The sequence below is a fragment of the Quercus robur genome, chromosome 3 (assembly GCF_932294415.1).
Source record: "Quercus robur chromosome 3, dhQueRobu3.1, whole genome shotgun sequence".
Lineage (NCBI taxonomy): Eukaryota > Viridiplantae > Streptophyta > Magnoliopsida > Fagales > Fagaceae > Quercus > Quercus robur.
Window position 1 is genome coordinate 64555502 of NC_065536.1, and position 21857 is coordinate 64577358.

The window sequence follows — 21857 nt, forward strand, 5'->3', positions numbered from 1 at the left end:
GTAATTAGCCAAGTTATTACTTAGTCCAATTTAACAAAACTAGGTTATCACAATCAAAACAATCATATCATGCAAAGCAGCGGAAAATAAATAATACAAAGATATGATCACCCAAGAAACTAAAACCGGTAAAAACTTGGGGAGGATTTAACCTAACTATTCTCAAGGTAAATCTGAATCCACTATCTTGAAAGAATCGAAATTCATACAATAAGACTTACAAGCCCCTATGCTCGACTTCTTATTGCTACTCAACAGTAAAACTTACTAATACGACCACGTGCAAGCTCCGAATCCACGGACTCCTTCTTTCTTAGATTCACCACCAGATACAAGCACACCTACTTGTGTTTCTTTAAGCTTCAATGGCAGCAACTGAGTTGATCATCAAGGTGTAGATAATATCTCCTCCTTGAAAACCCTAAGTTTGTGTAAAGAAAAACTCCTCTAGATCTCACAAGAGATTTATACAAACAGCAATATGAACAACACTAAAACGTGGTTAGGGTTTGTCTTTTATACTAAGGACAAATTAGAAAACCCTAAACATTTTAAACAACTAGTGCTGAGTTGGAAATCTGCAGAAAAAACACATTCTGCCCGAGATTCGATCGATCGAGTCAGGCCGAAATGCACAGTAACTTCTGCATTAGCTCGATTCTAACTTTACATAAAAGATACAACTTTGAGCAATACTAAACACTACTAAATATATTGTTTTGATCATGATTTGCCAACAATACACCTTAGAGTTCTAAATACATAAAAACCTAAGTCTTTAGAATCTAACATGTCCATCAATTAATTTACATTCATTGGTACATTAATTTCTATATTATAAAATTTATACTTTTGGTATTGGATGCATTGGTGCATCTGTTAAGAAAAATTTTATCTGGCTTTACTGTTTGTTTGTTTGTTTTTTTTTTTTTTTTTTTTTTTTTTTTTTTTGGAGAAGAGAAGAGAACAATAAGTTTTTTTATTTTTTTATAGCTTTTTTTTAGGGTGGCTCAAATATATTTCAGTATAACAAGTGTTTTTTTTAAAAAAAATAGAATAAGAGGGTGGCTCAGGTATGTGTATATATATATATATATATATATCTTTCATTATAACAAGTGGTTTTCATTTATTTTATATAAGATAACAAGTGTTCTTATCATAGAAGGAAGCTGCGAGGTTGGCTGGTCATAAACCCATGGGTGGCTACATTTCCTCCAGCTCCAAGCGACAAAACTCGAAAGGCGCAGCCTCCATTGGCGGCTTGCACTTTTCTGGGTCTTAGCGTAGCCTCCATTTCCTGTGTTGTTGTTCAGACTTTCTTTTCTCCTCCTTTCACTCTCGTTGAATTGAATTATTGTTTGTTGCTCCCTAGGTATGATGGGCTATGGATTTTCGGAAAGGACAAGTGACCTCACCATGTCCAGGATAGCTTATTCTGACTCACTCACAGATCACAATGCAGAACACTCCAATTTGTTACACGTGAGGCCATATATCAATATTGTTCATATATTTTACTATAATATCTTGAGCACAAGTACTATATGAATATACTTTGTATTGTCTTGGATAAGGGTTACACTCAAAAAAAGAGAAAAAAAAAAAAGAATAAGTGTTACTGCTATATGAATTTGTATTGTCTTGGATAAGGATTGTATGTATGATCAGTGGGAATTTCACCCACGTTTGGGACATAGGGATGTCCTCCAAAATTATAAAAAATTATTACTAAATACTAACAGTTATATCTATATTAAATATAGGATTTGGCTTACTTTCAATTCATTTTTTAAAAGGAATTTCTTTTTGTTTTAATAAGAGACTGTTACATCACTCACTAAATAAATAAAATATAAAGATTAAAATCCATTACCACTTGTCATTGTATATTTAAAACAAAATGACATATCTAGTTAAAAAAATACAGGAGGTAAGTCAAACCTTTATATATAAGAGGATTCTCCACTTTCAACTGAACTTTTATGTGATTCAAAAAAATCCTTATTAATGAGAGTAACTTCATTTAGAAATAGGGTCACAAATGTCAAATAATAAATTTCATTTTGAATTCAAAAAGAGAATTCCTAAAATTTAGGATTTTTTCCCTTCACGCCCAAAAAAGAAATTATAGTTACTGTTTATCTCTAAAATTTATTATTTTTATTTGTTTGAAAAATAAAAATATATATTTCTAAATTATAATAGATGCAAATTATTAATCTTTACCCAAAAAAATTGAAGAGCTTCTAAGCACGTGCTCACACAAATTTCATTTTGAATTCAAAAAGAGAATTCTTTAAATTTAAATTTTTTTTCCCTTCACGTTCAAAAAATAAAGGGATAATTACACTTTATCCACCTGTGGTTTGCCTCTAATTTGACTTGCCTATCCGTGGTTTCAATTTTGACACTTTACCCACCCAAGGTTCAATCCGTTACTGCTCCGTAACCCACCTCCTTGTCTACCGTTACTTTAACACGTTTTCTTTCAAAATCAAAACACAAGACAGATCAAACACGTTTGCATTAATATTATCTTTTGGTTTAAATCTTGGTGAAGTTTTGAATAGTTGGATTTTCCCGAAAACAGGAAAGCATTTTCAAGTGGTTCCAGAGTTACTACAGAAAGTATGGAATAATTGGGAGCTACGACTGCTGGTCCTTCTCAGTCTCACCTTGCAACTGTCTCTCTTTCACTTTGGCAGACAAAGAAGATATAATGTTAAAATAAGGATCCATATCTTTATGTGGTTTTGCTACCTCATGGCTGATTCAGTGGTAACAATTGCACTAGGTGTCATTTCTAGTAAAAACCATAATTTTGGCAATAATAATCCTAAAGTACATAATGAGCTCATGGCATTCTGGGCACCATTTATGCTGTTACACCTTGGCAGCCAGGACACAATCACAACTTTCGCGATACAAGACAATCAATTGTGGTTAAGGCACTTTCTTGCACTAGTTGTTCAATCATGTGTGACATTCTACATCTTTAACACATCTTTGAAGAGCAACTGGCTTTCGCTTCTTACTATTCCCATGATTCTTGTTAGGTTCATCAGGTATATAGAAAGAAATGGGTCATGCGATCAAGGAATAAACCTCCAGTAGACGCTGATGAGATACCTCCATTACTCCAAACCGCCAAGACGGAGGCTAAGACCGAGACGGATGCGAGAACGAAGGAAATCAGATGAATCGACAACCAAAACCACATAAAAATGTTCTTAAGCAATCAAAAACCCTAACTTTTTGATCTGTTTTGTGTTTTGATTTTGAAAGAAAACGTGTTAGAGTAATGGCAGATAGAGAGGTGGGTTACAGAGCAGTAACGGATTGAACCTCGGGTGGGTAAAGTGTTAAAATTGAAACCATGGGTAGGCAAGTCAAATTAGAGACAAACCACAAGTGGGTAAAGTGTAATTATCCCAAAAATAAATCATTTTATCTCTAAAGTTTATCTTTTTCATTTGTTTGAAAAATTAAAAAAATATATTTCTAAATTATAATAAATGCAAATAATTAACATTTACCAAAAAAAATAGAAAAACCTCTCATGCGCGTGCTCAGAGGCTTGTATATATATATATATATATATATATAACCTTATCCCAATTAAATTTATTATATAATTATATTTTAAATGTATATTTTTTTCTAAATATCTTTTAAAAAAAATTATATTTAAGAGTTACAATTCCATTAAAGATGAGATCAGTTGTAACTTGCATGTACTAAATACTTAAATCAATTGGACATTTATAATTCTTTTTAAAAAAAAAAATTGAACATTCATAAGATTATAATGAACACGTAGACATTGTCGTTCTAACATTATCTCAAAAATTAAAGATAACAGAAAAGACTTTTTTTTAACTCCCTCCTCAAAAAATGTTTATTGATTAAAGATAAGTTCATTATAAAAAAAATTAAAAAAGAAAGATAAGTGCAAGTTACTTTACGTCTTTTTGTTATTCTTTTCTCAAGTTTGTTGAAATTTAATAATTATATAGTACTTTGTAATTTGTAGTACACATTATTGTGAGTTATAAAGTACTTATTTTGTATTTACAATACTGTTTTATATATACATATACTACTATGCATAATATATACCAAAAAGGGAAAAATAAAATAAAAACAGAAAACTTAGTCATCAAATTTTTTATTCAACCTTCCCCAAAAACAAAATCCTAACTAAAATATATACAGAATAAGGATTTGACTCTCAATCCATTAATTAAGATGGACAAAGGCCTTATAGTGCCCCATGACAAATATAAAAGTTCAAAAAGTTTCACTATCATTTTCATTGTAAAAGAAATGACAATGATTGAAACTGACACCGTATGAATGGTCTGTGTACGTTGCTTTGGAGCATGGCATGGGTTGAATAAATGCAGAATAACGATTGGAGAATGGACGTAAGTTTGTTCTTTTAGGAGTGGTAAAGAGACTTCCTAGTTGTAGCATGGCAATTCTACAAGAATGAACAAAAATAAAAACCAAGGTAATGAATGTCCAATATTAATATATGTTGTCTAGGAACACATTACACATGTTGAACAAATTGAATTGGAACACTGGTTGCATAAATTTGTGGTTTGTATTAAGCACCGGGGGATCTTCTACGGCTTTAATACCAATTTATTAGGACTTAGGAAGAAGAAGTGATAGGGGATCCATCAAGAGTCCATTTATATATAGAGAAAGTCTTTTACATCTTGATCACCACTCTAAGAGGTAAAATTTACGTTTCTAAGAAACCCAGAACATAGAAAAATAAGTGTCTTAAAAGAAATTTCCATTTCAAAGTCCATCTAGGAAGCACAAACAATGTTATGGGTATAGGCATGATGCAGCAATATAAGCAATTTAAAAAAATTATAACACGACACAACAAATACAACACCGATATAACATGAATACGATACTAATTAATATAGGTACAGGTACAACACTCCAAATGAAATGTTCGTGATTTCTAGAATCCATCAATCTAATTCACAATATATAAAAGTTAGCATTTGAACTTTTAAGTATGCTAATGTCATACCATGTCGAGGGAGGCATGCATTGATAGTAGTGTACTACAACCTTTAATTAACAAAAGCAACATTTTTGTTACAACTTGTTTTTTGAGGTCAGCAGGTAAATTCCAATAATAATTATGGTTCTTGTAATAAAAGATTAAAATTTACTATTATTCAAGAAAAAAAAAACATAAAAATTGAATTTATCAACATAAATACATTGTGTGAGATTGTCAAGATCATAGACTGCCATCACAAAAAAAATTATTGCGACTACATAATGTAGTCTACATCTTAATTCTCAGCATCCCCCAAGAAAATGAAAAAAAAAAAAAGTAATAATAAATAAATTCTGTTATAGTTTCTAGAAAATTTGAACTTTCTTATTTCTCTTCTCTTTCCTTCTCTCAAAAAAATGTAGAAAGTTGAAACAGTCTATTCATCTTTATCTTCATCTTCATCATAGTTGAAGGGTAGTGGCACAGACTTGAAAGCTCGGTACTTACCAACATTGTTCAAATGTTCATTCTCCAATCTGATCAATTATGTGTAGAAATTTAGGTTTATCACAAAAAATAAAGAAGTTTTTGTACAAAATGACTAATTAAAATTATTATTACCTGAAGAAATTCCACATGCCACGACGAATGATCTCTAGGCTAGCTACAATGGCTACTAAGGACTTTGTATGTAAGAAAGACACTTTCAAACCCAATACAGTCTGCATCCATGCAAATCTCAGCAACACATTCAACACCTGCATGGTCATGAAGTTAAAATTAGTGGTGTTACTGTGTTAGACGTTGATAAAAGCTAAGAAGCATGCACACGTACATAGACATGGACACTGACACAGGATAATGCAACACAATAATTTTTGAAAACTTAGGACATTAGACAAAGGGAATGAGATAGTTAATAAGTAATATATATCTTTATGCATATTTTATGTTTATTTTAAGTTTTTTAAAAAAATAACATCAATCAAAAACTATTTAGATGTTAAAAGTTATTTTGTCACTCACCATGGCTCCAAAATATACACTTTTGTTATGGATTAGGAGCTTGTCTCTCAACCAGCGGTTCTTAGATCGACGTTGAAGAAGCCCCCAATCTATAACTAGGTCCCAATATGTAGAAACCATTGCTGCAATGACTGAGGAAATCCAAGCTAAACTTTTCCAATGCATTCCCTTGTCAAGACTATAAGCAGTCCTCAAACTAACAGCCACTATAGTCAGAAAATATTTAATGCCATTATATCCTTGCATAGGATCTTTCTCTTCAAACAGGCGCCTGAGGCACTGAAAAAGAAAAGGGAATTAAGTATGTCCATCAAGCAATTATCATTCAATTTGTAGCCGTAGAAGAAGAGCAATATTAGAGACGTCACAAAAGGCTTTTATAAAACTTTTCACTACTCTCTTAAATTTCAAATTATAATTGATGCAATGTCACTTTTACTGTTTTACATTACTTTACCACTGACACCACTTTTAACATGTGTCAGTTACAAATTATTGATACCATAATGGTTTTGATTTTTTTTTTTTTTTTTTAATCCCTAAAATTATTGTACCGGAAGAAATGTCTAGGTACCTGAAGGAGTCGAGACCAGTATGGAATTAGAGCAACAATGAAAAGGAAAGTATTGTATACATTGCTTGCTTCACAGTTGTGAAGTCTCTGCTTGAAGTCTCCCCAACCAAAGTAGCAAATGTAGAACTCCAAACTTCTCAAGGCTTGCACCTGCAACAAAAGTAGGAATAAAATGATCAATATCATCAACTTCTTGATAGATGAGATTAGTAAAGCTACTAACAATTTTACTACAAACAGTTTACAACTTACTAATAATGAATGGGATTGGTGCTATGTTAATAACATTGTAAATTGATTTCTTAGGTATTATTATTATCATTATAATTTTATTATTCTTTTTTTTTTTTTTTTTTTTTGTATTTTAAAAGTTGACAATCAATTTATAAGGATTATATAGTAAAATGCGTGGTAGTTGTAGTGCTATTCTTGGGTAATAATTGATAAACAACATGCACCAATTTACCAACCTGGCTAGTGAATTGATCTGCCAAGAAGAAATCTAGGAGTGTCACCTGCAGTAGAAAGAAATTCTCAAACGTTCATACTTCATGCTTAACCACCCCAGTTCAACTTACTAATCTTATGCATTATGAGTTCTTGACCAATATTTACCTTGTACAAAGGAGCACAAATACAGTGAAAGACACATGTAAGGAAGAAGAAACGACTTGTGCGGTACATGATGTTAAATGGACAGAATAATATGAAGAGTACAAGCTGCACAGAAAGACAGGATTAGGTTCTGAGTATATATTCAGAAGTTAAATGAAGAAATCATTAATTAAGTTTAATAAGCTTACTAAAACCAAGATCAGAGGCAGAAGTTCGGTGTATGTTCCATAATCTTTTGTTGTTGAATCTACCTCCATGTCAAGGTTTAAGAGCACACAGGTTAATGCTAGCACTGCAAGACCAAAACTGAGGAGGAGAACTTCTAGATACCCCAACTCTGATCCTTGCTTGAATCCAAATATGAAGGAATAATTGACCCGATATCGCCTCCAGAAGTATATATTGGCAGCAAACGTAAACATGTGCAAAACTATAAAGCCAAACAAGCTGCAGAGAGTTCAACATGTGATCAAAAGAGTTATGTATTGATCAGCTAAAACGACTTAATACTAGAATGTATTGCTCTGTTATGTTAAAATAATGATTAGATTCATCGTTTTCTATTAGTTTATTAGTTTAAGATTTTAGAAAACACGACATTTTATTATGGTATCATAAATAGCAGATAGTTCTACAAATTTAGTTTAAGAAGAAATATACCTATAAAGGGGAAACACGTTGTCCATGTACTGTATTGCCTCTTTCTTAGCCATGAGTTTGCGCGCACGGACAATTAAAATAAGGGCTAATATTAGAGCTACAGAGCAGCCAGCCAAAAAACCTGAAGTTTTTACAAAGACCAAATTCAAGGGAAAGAAATTGATATCAAAATTGGTCCCAAATCACTGTTATGAAGTTTGATTCATACTAAAAAAAATTCCTTACCAGTGGAAAATGTTATCCTATGTCTTTCTCTTATTGCCTGGGGTCTTAAGATTTTCATGCCATCAGTGCGGTTCGAATTGGAGAAATGTTTGATGAATGTAGCTTCGGCCCTTTCCATAAGTTTGGTAATCTGTAATGGCAAATGGCATATCAGATTAGAAGGAAAGCACTTGACATAGCAACCCTTCTATAAGCAAAACCTAAAGTTTGAGTGGTTTTAAGAATGAATAATTTGTTTCCCCTTTATTGTAATTTGCAAATGAATAGAGAAATTTTACCTCATCAGAGCTGCCAAAGTAGGAGTTATCCACCATTTTCATGTAAGATTTTGATGCTTTCCTTGAAGTGATCTGAAATGTTAAACTCAAAATGTAAGAACCAAAATCAATGTTCAAACCTTAGGAATAAGAGCCGTGTCTATTTGCTAGCAAATTTATTTTCTTTTAGTTTTAATTGTAAATATTATTATATAGTTTTTTAAAATCTCACTATTTTTTTTAAGTATAACTATACTTACACCAACTTTCAACAAATAAGCAAATCAGCAAAGTTCTCATTATCATTCAAATGCACACTACATACATTTTTTTGAGAGGGGAAATACCTTATCATATTTCTTCATGATCTTTGAAAATGCCAATGTATTCAAGAAGCTGTATCATCCAAAGCAATATGATTAACCGCATTCATTTGAAAGAAAGACAAGCAAACCCAACCAAATTTAATAATAAACTTCCATCTAGTACCTGTAGTTCTTTAGGAGCCTAAGCTTCTGGTAAAATTCAACAAAAGCTGGCTTAAGTTGATCTTCAACTTTCCTCAAATTTTCCCTAGTGTAATTCAGCTCTGTATGCATAGGGTGCTTGAGTAAGCCCTTAATGGTTGAACGAGGAGTCTCTAGAGTGTTGTTCATTTTCACATGACTAAGTATTTCAAGAGGAGCTGGTCTATTGGCCTTCAGGTTCCTTGGCTTCTGTTCTCGAACCTTTGGGTTGACAATTTCATTCTCTTTGTCATCTTTATCATCACTTGATTCATCTGATGATGGTCCATGGCTGCTCGGACCCTCTTCAATCACATCCATGGGCATGGGTACTCTTCCTGCTCATGGAAAATTTAGTTTAGTTATATTGCAAAGTTCTACTAATTGATATCAGTTTTTACAAAAAATTTGATATACTTAGCCTCGTTATGAATATCAAACTTGTGTAGCACAGTCCTTACTTGCCACTATTTTAGTAATGCATCAAATTTTTAAAGTAATAATTCAAAATTTTATTTATTACCATATGGACATCAATTAAGTTCATTAATTGTCAGTTTAATTTTTACATTTTTTTATAGCAAAATTGATAATAATTTTAGCAATTTTTCAACCTGTGTAATATTAGCAACAGTATTTAGTATGCCATAATTTTCAATAACTTATTTATTAAATATGAGATAACAAAGATAAAAGTTAGTTTATTTTCAAAAAAACAATTATGGCTTTTTAAATTAAGCCAGAGACAAAAAAATTTAAAATAAATAAATAAAAACAAAAACAAGAAGCCAATTACTTTTTCCCAAGCACACAACAACCATATGAAAAAGCTTCAAACACTTACTAATGCTTGATCGGGCCCTTTTTGGTGTAGAAGCAGCCAACGCAGCTGTTGAAGCAGCAACATCAGAAGCAAGACGAGTCATCTCCCCAGACCTATCAAAGCCTCCTTCAGGTTTCTCCACTTTGATCCTAAAAGCAATCAAAGCATCCATTTGCTTGTTCAGCATAGCTGCTTCCTTCATCACCTCATCCACTTTAGCCTTGTAAAACTTGTTCACTTTATTTAGTTCATCATCAAGCCTCCTAAAGTAAACAAACTCATATTCACCACCTTCATCAGAGGACATGAGAAATGTAGTTTGATAACTTTGTGAGCCACCATTGTTCACAGAATTTACAAAAATGGCGTGGCTTTCAATGTCATTAGAAACTGATGATGGGCCAGTGGGGTGGTTGTTTCTTTGTGTTAAGCCACTAAAAGCTCTATAAAGTGTGAGCTTTCGTTTAAGGCCATCTGGGGTTGTTGGTGGCTTGCTTATTTGCTTGAAGCGTTGGATTTCTTTCAAAAGGGATTTAAGTTGAATGTAATCCATGTATGCTTCTTGCCATTCAGGCACCATTTGTGCTGTGAATTCCTTCCCAAATTTCATGGTTTCTTTTAGCCTTTTATTACAGCACAAAATGAAGCAATATAGAGTGAGCTAGTTGCTAGTTTTGCTAGTTGCTTTACTCCAAATCCGCCACCACCAGCAACCTTCGTTTGGATTCCTATTCTCTTGTCTGATCTCCAAGCCTCTTAAGCTCTCAGCTCCAATTTTCTGATCTAGGTCTTCAAATTCAAGCCACAAGGTGAAATGGGTCTCTCTGGCCTATGCATGCTTTGCTTTGCTTTGTTTCAAATTTGAACTCTGGCTCTTTATGGTTGGTTGAATGGGCTATAATGTTGGTTTGGTCATTTTTCTGGTGGAGATCTTACGTAAACATTTTGGTCTTTTGACTTGCTAAACCTTGCATGGGATTTGAAGAAGACAAGGAAGAAGGCGGTAGTGTGGACCAACTGTCAGAGAATGACGCCAGAGATCTCTTACTAGTGTCACCGGCAAGGATTGGTGGTGGTGAAAGAATGTGTTGTGCTTTTTTTTTTTTTTTTTTTTTTTAATATTTATTTTCAGCAACTGAATCAAAAAATTGCAAAAATTTAAAATTTAATTCAATAAGTTTACATGTAACAAGTTTTTATTTGTAGAATATAAAGTGATTCAAGAACCAGAAAAGAAAATTTAAACTATATACATTTGGAGAAAATGAAGAATGATTGGCAGAGATATGTTTTCATTTCTAGCAAATTTTAGTTCCAGAGCCCACCTATCCGTTTTTCTAGCAAATTTGGTAAAAATAGAAATAACAGTCACCGTTGAAAATGTATACTTTTGGAGAAAACGAAAATGATTGACAGAGATATTTTTCCATTTCTAGCAAGTTTTCTGTTTAGCTCCAGAGCCCACCTATCAAGGGGCAGAGCTACTTGTGGATTAGGGTTGGCCATGGACCCCCTAGGTCCACAAGTAGTTCCTTTATAATATATATAGTTAAAAAACAAAAACCAAAAAAACAAACAAGTATGACTAAGAGGTTTTAGAAGTTATTAGAAGTTATAAGCTAAATGTGGCATGTCTTTATTCAACCCAACTTAAATTTTTTAAGTTAGAGCTCAAATTTTTATTCAACCTTTCCTAGCTCCTAAGAACAAATTCCTAGCTATCGTTAGACCAGTAGCGATTACGATCATTGAACAATAAATGATAATGTGTGAAACTAACACCATATGAATAGTTTGTGTTGATCAAGTGTAGAGGCACATGTAATGTTGGGGTGTCCCACCCCCACCAACCCCCCCGGGCGGCCGCGGCCACTTTGAAATCTCTTTATAATAATATATTAAAATAGGTTGGATTCTTAAAATTGTAATGATTAGCCCTCATAAAAATTTCATAGATCCCAGTCTATGTGAGTTTGTCGATTCTTTCCTCTAAAATCAAACGATGACCCCTTTAGTTAGTTTGCCCAATTGTTAGTTTATCAAGTAGACCTTATCCAATTAGAGCATAAACTTTTACCAAAGCCAAACAAATGCCTAGACGCCATGTGTCATTTCTTTTTTATAAACATACAAAAGTGCAGTGCATTGTGTTCCTTGCATCCAAAAGTGCACTGTATTGTTACCCAAAAAAAAAAAAAAAAGTGCACTGTGTTCCTTTTATATATTTTGTGCATTGGCAACACAAACCTATGAGTTCTTTTCTTTGCAAATTTGATCCTTTCGTCATCATCTCATAGTTTTCCTAGTTAATTTTATCTTTTAATTTTAGTTTTAGATGCAATGATTTGAGTTTGGAAATTATATTATTATATTTTAAATTTGATCATTTCGTATACCATATATTTATAAATTTAACATAGGAATATATAATTCAGCCCCCAAGCAAAATATCCTGGCTCCGCCCTTGGTGTTGATTTGATGCATGGGTTAAACAAATATATAATAAAGGTTGGAGCCCATTAATTTTGAAATGAACATAAGTCTTTCTTTTTAGAGTAGTGATCAAGACATAAAGAGCTTCTAGTTTTTGCAATTGTACAGGAATGGACAAAAATAGAAACCAAAGGTAGAAATGAAATGTCCTATATATATGTTATCTAGGAACACATGTTGAACAAATTGACTTTAATGCCAATTTATAAAAACTTAGGAAGGAGAAGTACTAGAGGATGAGGGGATATCCATTGATATATAGAGAAAGTCTTTAAGTCTTGATCACCACTCTAACAGGTAAAATTTAAGTTTCTAAAAAACCCAAAACTTAGAGAAATAAGTGTCCGAACTCTTAAAAGAATTTTTCAAAGTCCATAAATCTAAATCACAATAAAAGTCAACATTCGAGCTTTTTGAAAGAAGAAATAAAGTACAAGAGAATTGAAGAACAATTATTAAGTCAAACTCCTCGACAAAAAATTGAAACAATTTTAATATAAGGAAATGTTAGCAGATTTGACATAAAGTGATTTCTTAACGTTGCCAATTAACACTACCCATAAAACTTCTTGTTGAGGAATTATTTTACTTAATAATTGTTCTTCAATTCTCTTGTACTTTATTTCTTCTTTCAAAAAGTTCAAATGCTAACTTCTATTGTGAATTAGATTGATAGACTTTGAAATATCAACTACTCAATTTCTTTACTTTTTCTCAAAGATTGTGATTCAACCCGCACTGTTGCACTCACAACAGTGCCAGCCAAGACGTAAATATTGTGCATAGCAAATTGGGCTTTTGAACCAAAATTAATCCACCTAGAAATTTGGCGAACATAAGGCAGCAAGCCTAGGGAGGAGACCCTGGTAAGATGGTATAGGCAAAATAGCCCAAAAGGCCATCAGCTTTTAGATGTCCATAGAAGCCCACAGGAGTAGAATATAAAAACTTGAATGGGCCGGTTTGATAATAATTAATTAATACAATAAAAATCCAAAAATAGCTTCTTCTTCTTCTTTTTTTCAAAATAATTAAAAATATATAAAATACTCTTCCAGACATATGATTTTAGCTGTTCTAACTAATGGTTTAATTTATTTTATTTTTAGTAAACTGAAATTCATTCAAATGTTAACAAATAAAAGTATCAATATTAAACATATGCAGTCATAGCATAGAGTACAAAAGATGGAGGATGATCAAAAGTTTCAAAATCAAAGCTCACCTCCTAGCAATTGGCTTCTTTACCCTGATTTGAGGAATATTTGGCCCATCAACACCCTGAAATCATCATTAAGGACAACAAAATCAGCATTAACTATTGCTTTACTGGGCATGCATGAAAGAGACTATTACACTAGTGTCAAGTTCTACTTCTAAGTTTTGAATGTTCAATTGTGTACACCCAACATTAACCCATCATAATATAATGGTTTAATTGTTATCCATATTCTAGATTTTACAGATACTTCTATTCCAACAAAGGATGTTGCTGTAAGCCTATAATTTCAATTCTTTAATAAAAATGAGTATATAAATTGTGAGGTGTAGGGTCAGAGATTTGTTTCACCGGTTAAATACTATAACCAAACTATAGGCAAGTAACCAATTTCAAGAAGGCAACAATTTTTTATGAGTAAAAGTAAGTTATTCAAGTGATTAAAGAACGGCCCCATAGAGGATATTTGCACCAACTCTCACGAAGAGAGATTTGGGACACTCAATTTTTTAAGGATTTGAGAGAATGCATCAAATGGAGCTCTTAAACTAGACAATTAACTTCACTAAATCATTATCATTCTTCTTTAGAGAGTATCAATTGGGAAGGAAAGGCTTGCACCATTTGTGATAAGCCAACCAAGAGCAAAGCCAACAAATTAAAGAAACTATCCTGAAATCATATCGAGAATATATGAGATGAACCACTCACCACAAACCTTACAGCTATTTAATGAATTTGAGTTGAACATATCAGGAATTTTTTAGAAATTGTTTATACAAGCAAGAATTTTTATAAATGTTAATTTTTTGCCAGTAAACTACGAGTTTAGTCCCTAACATTTACACTATGTTTTATTTTAGCCTTTAGTGTTTCAAGTATGTCAACTTAATCCATAACCTTTAGTTAGTGTGTCAAAACAATCTCTATTGTTAAATGACTAATCAAAATTTTTTTTTTTTTGGATATGTTTTCGTGACCAACCCAAACATCAACTGTTAGAGATATATTCCTCCCGGTCTCTCTGATACCATGTTAAATATTAACATTGATACACCATGTTGAATATGCTAATATGGATGCAGAAGCGAAAGCATAAAGTATAGAACACAATAACACACGAGAGTTACGTGGTTCAGCCTAACAGCCTACATCCACAGAGAAAACCCTAAAGGACTACATCAATAATATATTAGAGTGTAATACAAATATTGTGTTACAATGAATCATAACATGTGTATATATAGTAGACTAAACCCTAAATTAATAGACTTCTAGTACAAGTAGGAGACTTGGCTTGCACACAAAGTAGAATTAGGCTTGGGCCTATACTAATGGGCTAATATATCTCTAACACCCCCTCTCAAACTCAAGATGGAAGCTTGATAAAATCTTGAGATTTGATAAGGTTGAGAAGATCTCTTGAATAAAGTTTGGCTCTGTGACGATAGTTTGAGGAAGGCAATGGTCTTGCAGTGTTGATGCGACTTCTAACGGCAGCAGTAGGAAGCCAAAGAAGATGAACGCAGCGAAAAAAAAAACACCGAGGAAGACAAAGATTGCTCTTAAATATACCGTAAGGACAGAAAACCATAGTCACAGGAAGGTGGCTCTGATACCATGTAAACGTATATTATGTTATGGGCTTTAGGCCCAGCTAGGTTACTTGTATTGCACACAAAGTAGAATTAGGCTAGAGCCTATATTAATGGGCTAATATATCTCTAACATCAACCAAGGTTCTAACCTCCACAACATCCTTTTTTTTCTTCCATTTTTAAGTTACTGTTATCAAAACTATGTCGTGTTGATTCTATTTAAAACACAACATAAAACCCTACACGTTTCTCATTCAGTCACCCTTCCCTATTTCCCATTTCCTCTAATTCTTTTCATTTTCTCTCTCTAACGCTCTATTTATTTTGATGTAAATTATTTTCAAAAAAATATTTTTCCATTTTACTATATTTATTTTGCAGTAAAATATTTAATAAAAATTAAATATTTTCAATCAACAAAATCTAGTATGCAAATTTTTTTCACTAAAAATTTTGGTAAAACATTTTTCATTTGCCCTCTGAGTCTCACCCCGCTGCTTTCACTCCCTCAGTCGTAAGTCCCTCTAATGCTATCTCTCCCTTCCCACAAACCTGAGCCACCAAACCATTCTTAGGTTCGCAGCACCACTCATCTCCGGCAGCTCTCATCGTCAGCTCTACCTCTGCCACCACAAACCAAAGACACTAAATCACTCAGGTTCGCGGCGCCACCCATCTCCGATGGCTCTCATCATCGGCTCTCATCGTCAGCTCTACTCCTCTGCCCACCGATTCTTGGTTTGACCACTCAAATCCATCAATTCTTTTTTCAGTCCGACCATACACCGTCTCTGACTCCACCGCCGATTCATTTATCCCCATCACACCGGCTCTACCTCCATCGTTGTCAACTCACCCATCGGTTCTCAGATATGGGTTTTTGAACCACTGGGCATTTTCGCTGGTTTATGGGTTATGGTGGGTGGCTGGGATGGTTTGAGGGTCACGGTGATGGCTGAGTTTTTGGGTGGCTAGAATGGTTTGTGGGTTATGGTGGGTGGTTGGCCGGCTTTGGCTTTGGCTTTTTTTTCCCTTCTCCAATTTGTGGATTTGAGTTGTCAGTCAGTCAGTGGAGTGTTAGGGTGGTGGTAGGTGGGTTTGTGCAGATATGGTGGTGGTTTGGGTGGTTGGTGGTGTGGTGGTGGGTTGGATTTTGCCGTATTAGGTGGTGGTTGTGAGATTCTTAAATCTTTTTCATTTTGTTGAAACATACATTTTGTTTGCATTTTCAAGAATGCAAACCAAATACTGTAAAAGCAAAATATTTTGCATGTAAAATAAAATATTTTACTTTTGTAAACATTTTAGGTCGAAACAAACGGACCGTAAATCTTTCTCTGTGAAAATTCTTTCTCTCTCTCTATATGCACCTATACATATATGTGTATAAGCAAATCTGGTAGTGTCGGTGATTGTGGATGCGATAGTTGCTCCGTTTGATCGTTTCCTATACTGATCGGATCTGTGGTAAAAAATTTATGCGCTTTTTTATTTATTTACTTATTTTTTCAATTTTTGAATCGAAATCTAAGGTATTCGTAGATCTGTTTTCAATTCGCATCAATAGGTTTTTTGTTTTGATTTTCGTTTTGCTGAACAATTAGCTTTCTGTTTGGTTGTTAAGAAACTGTTGGAAAGAAAAAACAAAAAAAAAATTTGTTAGTACTAATTTAAAATCTACATACATGTTTTGGTAGTGTTTCAGTTATTAAGGAAGTTAAAATGCTGCTGATTACTGACATGCCTTTTTGTTTTGATTGGAAAATAACTTTCCCTTTTCATTCATTTTTAGTTTATTACCTTAACTGATAAAAGTAATTTCTTTCGTTTTATCTGTCTTGTTTGGGTATTTCAGGGCATGTAGCTTGCTTGTCAATGTTTTCTACTTTTATTAGGATTCAGTAATATATTTGTTTCATTTGTCTACTTGGCTTCTCTCTATAATAGCGTATAGATACTTATTATGTATCTAAATATGCATTAAAGCTGGAAGTTCCGTTCTTTCAATTTCATCATATCAATTTCATCATTCCACTTTCCCATGTCCTTCAATTCCCCACTAAAATCCATTTTGGTGGCTTATCAGATTTTAATGGTACTGGAATCTTATAATAAATTGTTCAGGCTTTTGACACTGAAGGCATGGACATGGAAATTGACTTATCTAGTCTTGGTACCGTCAATACAATGTTTGCGGCTTTATTCAGGTGGCATCTTACTTGGTAGATTAGGAGCTATCAGGGTCCTTGAGCTTTTATAACCCCTCGTTTTGTTTGTTTATAGCAAGCTGGGTGTCCCAATTAAGACTACAATTTCTGCTAATGTTCTTGAAGAAGCTCTGAATGGTACTGTTACAATCAGACCTCTTCCAATTGGCACATTAGTTAGTGGAAAGGTGCTTACTTGGTTTCTGTCCTAATGACCTATACTCTTTGGTATCATATTACTTATTTTACATTCTACTGCAGGGAGAAAAGCAGTGTGCCCACTTCTTTGGTATCATAATACTAGTATTTTAATATGTGTGAACTGTGTTGCAATCTCCATGTGAGGTGTTTCTTTTTTAGTTTTTCTTGGGTTTCATATGATATGTTAGCGTGTATTGGGTCTTGAATTGGTTAATGTCTCTTACTGAAAGTTAATATATAACCCTATTTGGATTAGTGGGTGAAATTGGTCTTCTTTTTTTTTTTTTTTATATTAATTACATAAATCACTAAAAACAATATGCACAAATTTTACCAAATGCTCAATTAATAGAACTCACATTATAATTGCTTTTTTTAGGCATGATCATCTAAATATTCATTTTTTGGATCTGTTTGGTTGCAACAAAATTTTGCGAAACACAGTGAAGTGAGGGTATGAAAAAAAGAGGGGGTTTTGAAATTATATTCACCTGTGCCCATGCCTGAGTATATGAGTAAACGGTTTTTTTTTTTTTTTGTTTTTTTCCTCTAGTTTGGTTGCTGAGAAAGTGTAGGAAAAGATGATGAACTTTTTTTGAATTTTATGCTCTCCTAAGTTGCTGAGGAAAGGTTTGAAAATTAAAGAAAAGATAAAATGATAGGATATTCATGAGGTTCAGGATAAGTAATGTTAAATCCCACCTAAATAATTTGATTGATAGGTTTATGTGGGTGAGTTAGAATTGTTTAAGTTGACTTAAACAGTTAAACCATATGATATTAAGGGTCCGTTTGGATTGAGCTTATTGTTGCTGAAATTGAAAACTGAAAACTGAAAACTGAAAGTACTATAGCAAAATAATTTTTAAATGTGTAAATAGTATCGTGGGTTCCATTTTTAATATTTTTAATGCGTGAACAGTAAATCCATGTGAGGTTACCGTTCACGTTCAAAAAAAAAAAAAAACTGAAAACGCAAGAATAAGCACAATCCAAAAATGCTCACTAAGTTTCATTCCCCCAATTCTTTTTGTAGAGCATTTTTTGCTGTCCTTAACGTTATCTGATAAATTATGGATTATGTTTTGGCAGTTGTCAACTTAACACTGATAGATTTCCCTAATTTGACAAAGGTTGCCATAGGTATACTTCTTTAAGTCCCCCTTTGTCTCCTGTTAAGTTAGATTTAACCATATTGAATGTTTTATTCATTAATTTTATAAACTAGAGACGTTTTGTTATTTCCAGAGGGACAGCCAGAAAATATTGTTCAAGACATTGAAAACATGGTTCGTTCATATGTTGAGAAGGTAAAAGAAAGGATTTCTTTTTCCCTTTTTATTTTTTCATTTTATATAAAGGTTATGATCTAATTGGCAACATTCTTATTAATGATATCATAACTAATTAATTTATGCATGTATTGCATATAATTTTCGAATAGAAGTCATCAAGTTAGAAGAATACAATTTGTGGCACTGTTTTTTAATCTCTATTAAATTCTGGTAGATTGTTCTTTAGTGTATTATATTCTTATATGTCAATTACATAATGGACAACCTCAGATCATTGAGATACATATCAAGAAGTCAGGGAAGAAGCTATCATGAAGGATAGACATTTATTACTAGTTTCATTGTTGTAATTACATAATTTTTTTTTTTTTTTAAAAAAAAGACACTTTAGGTGCAAAAATCAACACGCACTACCATCAAATCAATAGGGGAGTTTATTAGATACCAGGTATATCTCTCTCTCTCTCTCTCTCTGAGCATCAATTTTGGGTGATGGGTTTTGTTGTGTTGGTCATTTGGGTTAATGTGTATGTGGGTTTCTCTTGGTATGTGTCCCTAGTCTAGAAAAGCAACTCTCTCTCTCTCTCTCTCTTTTTCTTTTTCTTTTTTTTTTTTTTTTTTTTTTTTTTTTTTTTTTTTTTTTTTTTTTTTACATGTGTAATGTAGTTGAAAAGTTCATTGCTTTCGTTGAATTGGGATAATGGGTCTTCTTTGTCTTGACCATTTGATGCGTTTGAGAAAACCAAAAGCATCAAATGGTCAAGACAAAGAATTAGCTTTTGTTAAAAATGATAATTTGGTGGCAATGCATGGCTTACATGAGTGTTGGTGGCTTGAAGGTTGATGGTGGCCTTGTGTTGATGCTGTTACATGGCTTGGCCTGGCAGATTGTAGACTTGTAGGCCATTTTGCATGATGTGCATGTCATGTATTGTGCTTGGTTGCAGTAGCCTTGCATGGGTTCGGCCATGGTTAGGCTTTGTGGGTGTGCTGTTAATGCTACATATGGGCCAAGACAGTAGCAATTGTGTTTGGCCTTAGGCAGTACCATGCAAGTGGTGGCATGGCCAAGGCCACAATTTTAATAGAACCCTTTATATATTTAAATGTTGATTAAATTATATTATTTAACTTTCTTTTAATATCAATTTTTTCAATGACTTAAAATTTATTTTTCTTGCCTTTTGAAAAGTAAAATTATTAATTGTTAGCTTTTGTTAAAATTTATTTATTAGCTTTTGTTAAAAATGATAATTTGGTTCATTTGTCAATGTGTTTATTTGGTTGAGTTATAGAGAGGTGTCATAATTTATTGTTCTTAAACACACACTCTTTGGTCATGTGATGAGGAACAGACTGTTTAGGGCTAGTTTAGGAGTGCTGAAGCTTTTCAAAAACATGAAAAGCTCAGCTGCTTGCTTCTTAAAAGCTGCTTAAAAAGCATGAGCTGTTTCATTTCTTAAAGAAAAAAACATACTTTGTCAAATTTTTCTTTTCCTTTGCTATGTAACAATTGAGTAAATATTGTGGGGGGAAAAAGAGAGGATAATAGAACCTTCCTTTTTCAGTTAGAGCAGAATATTAGGGCCATCAAAAATAATTCATTTTCTTATAAATTGCCCTCGTAAATTTCAAGCCCCACCCCTATCTAGCAAATTGCCAACTTCAACACTTCAATGCTCTACTTTTCAAAGCATTTTCCCCCTAATCTTATTCAATTTCAAAAATTTATGTCAATTTGTTAAGAAAATTTCAAGCACTATTCTTTCTCTGAAATTATTTTCCAATAAAGATTTTTATTTTATTTTTAGGTCTTACTGGTGTGGTGTCCAGCTTCATTCCCATTTGGGAATATATATGGGGAATAGTGTAAACTAACTTTGTGCCGACTAATTGCCAATTTCAAACCCCACAGCCTATAGGGTATCATTCAAAAGGCTAATGTGGGGCTTTGTTTTTGCATCCAAAATTTTTTATTTTTTATTTTTTATCTGTCAAACTAATTTTTAATAATTATTGTTAATAACTTATGTAGGTCTTCTTCTCACCCTTTTTTTTTTTTTTTTTTTTTTGCAAATTTCTTTAGCAGGTAGTGTGTATTTAGGATAGCTTATTTTCTTGACTATTTCATCCTATTAAAAAGTTATAATAAATCTAGGAATAAACATTATATATAAATTTTTATAGTTGTTGACGCGCTTGTAGCGATTGGTGCATAATAAAATCATGTAAATGGTTAGTTTAGGTGTAATTGGTGTTGTTCCAATTGCAAATTGTCAACTTAACGAAGTTATGAAAGTGTTCTATTCTTAAAAATATTCTAAAAATAAGTTGAATAGTAATTTTTAATTTTTTAAAAATATGAGTTTTTAAAAAACTTTATCTTGTCAAAGACTTACAAAAAAAATCTAGTCAAAGACTCAAATGAACTAAATAAACGTATTTTTTTTAAAAAAAAATTAAGCCAAACATAAATTAGGAATACATAATTTGAGAAAAATTTATGTTCTTGACTTATTTATCCTAATAAGTTATAGTTAGTCTAAGGATAAATACATTTTATAATTTTCTTTTCAAAACTGTTTGGCATGTTTTATTGATTGATTGATCCAAAATCCATCAGCGGTACGACTAAATTTCTGGTGAGTTTTCTGTTGTGAATTTTTTATGTATATGTATTTTTTTGCTTAATGCATGGTTTTGATGTGATTTTTTTTGATTTTTTTTTTTTTTATGGTGGAGCAGATGGATCGATACCAGAGAGTGGAGAAGCCGAAAGCAGATACTCTGATTGATGAGAATGAGATTCGGATTACCAGTCACGGAAGGATGCGCAACTATATCACCTATGCCATGAGCCTCCTTCACATATATCTCTATCTCTCTGTTCTTTTTTTTTTTTTTTTTTTTTTTTTTTTTTGATTGTTGTGTTATTTTTTTGTTTCGTTTGGTTAGACTATAATTTATTAGAGCTTTGTAGACTGTTTCGTTGTATGAATTTTTTTTTTTTTTTTTTTTTTTTTTTTTTTTGGATAGCTTGTAAAAGGGTTTGGTTAGGGTTTTGGTGGTGTGCTTTTGTTTTGTGGTCCCAAAAACTTGGGAAAATTGCTGATAATTATT

General features: G+C 32.6%; 1 protein-coding gene and 1 long non-coding RNA gene across 9 annotated transcripts; one reads left to right on the forward strand and one right to left on the reverse strand.

Moving 5' to 3' along the window:
- Window positions 1-5474: 5474 nt before the first annotated feature.
- LOC126718898 (phosphate transporter PHO1 homolog 3-like) lies at window positions 5475-10334 on the reverse strand. 7 transcript variants are annotated; one of them, XM_050421289.1, is made up of 13 exons: window positions 9838-10334; window positions 8885-9196; window positions 8743-8791; window positions 8417-8488; window positions 8139-8268; window positions 7914-8034; window positions 7442-7700; window positions 7254-7358; window positions 7109-7153; window positions 6639-6788; window positions 6065-6343; window positions 5660-5796; window positions 5475-5574 (listed from the first exon to the last, which is right to left on the reverse strand). In XM_050421289.1, exons 1-13 carry the CDS (start codon window positions 10332-10334, stop codon window positions 5475-5477), a joined length of 2256 nt encoding a protein of 751 aa, XP_050277246.1. The 7 variants fall into 7 exon arrangements, with proteins under 7 accessions (XP_050277246.1, XP_050277245.1, XP_050277243.1 ...); XM_050421288.1 differs by having other exon boundaries at window positions 8885-9233; window positions 9752-10334; XM_050421286.1 differs by having other exon boundaries at window positions 8885-9233; window positions 9746-10334.
- Window positions 10335-15315: 4981 nt separating this feature from the next.
- On the forward strand, window positions 15316-21651 carry LOC126718901 (uncharacterized). Of its 2 annotated transcripts, XR_007653141.1 has the most exons (6): window positions 15327-16501; window positions 17159-17241; window positions 17318-17429; window positions 18535-18585; window positions 18691-18752; window positions 21483-21651. It is a non-coding gene; the product is annotated as an uncharacterized LOC126718901 (long non-coding RNA). The 2 variants fall into 2 exon arrangements; XR_007653140.1 differs by having other exon boundaries at window positions 15316-17241.
- Window positions 21652-21857: the final 206 nt, after the last annotated feature.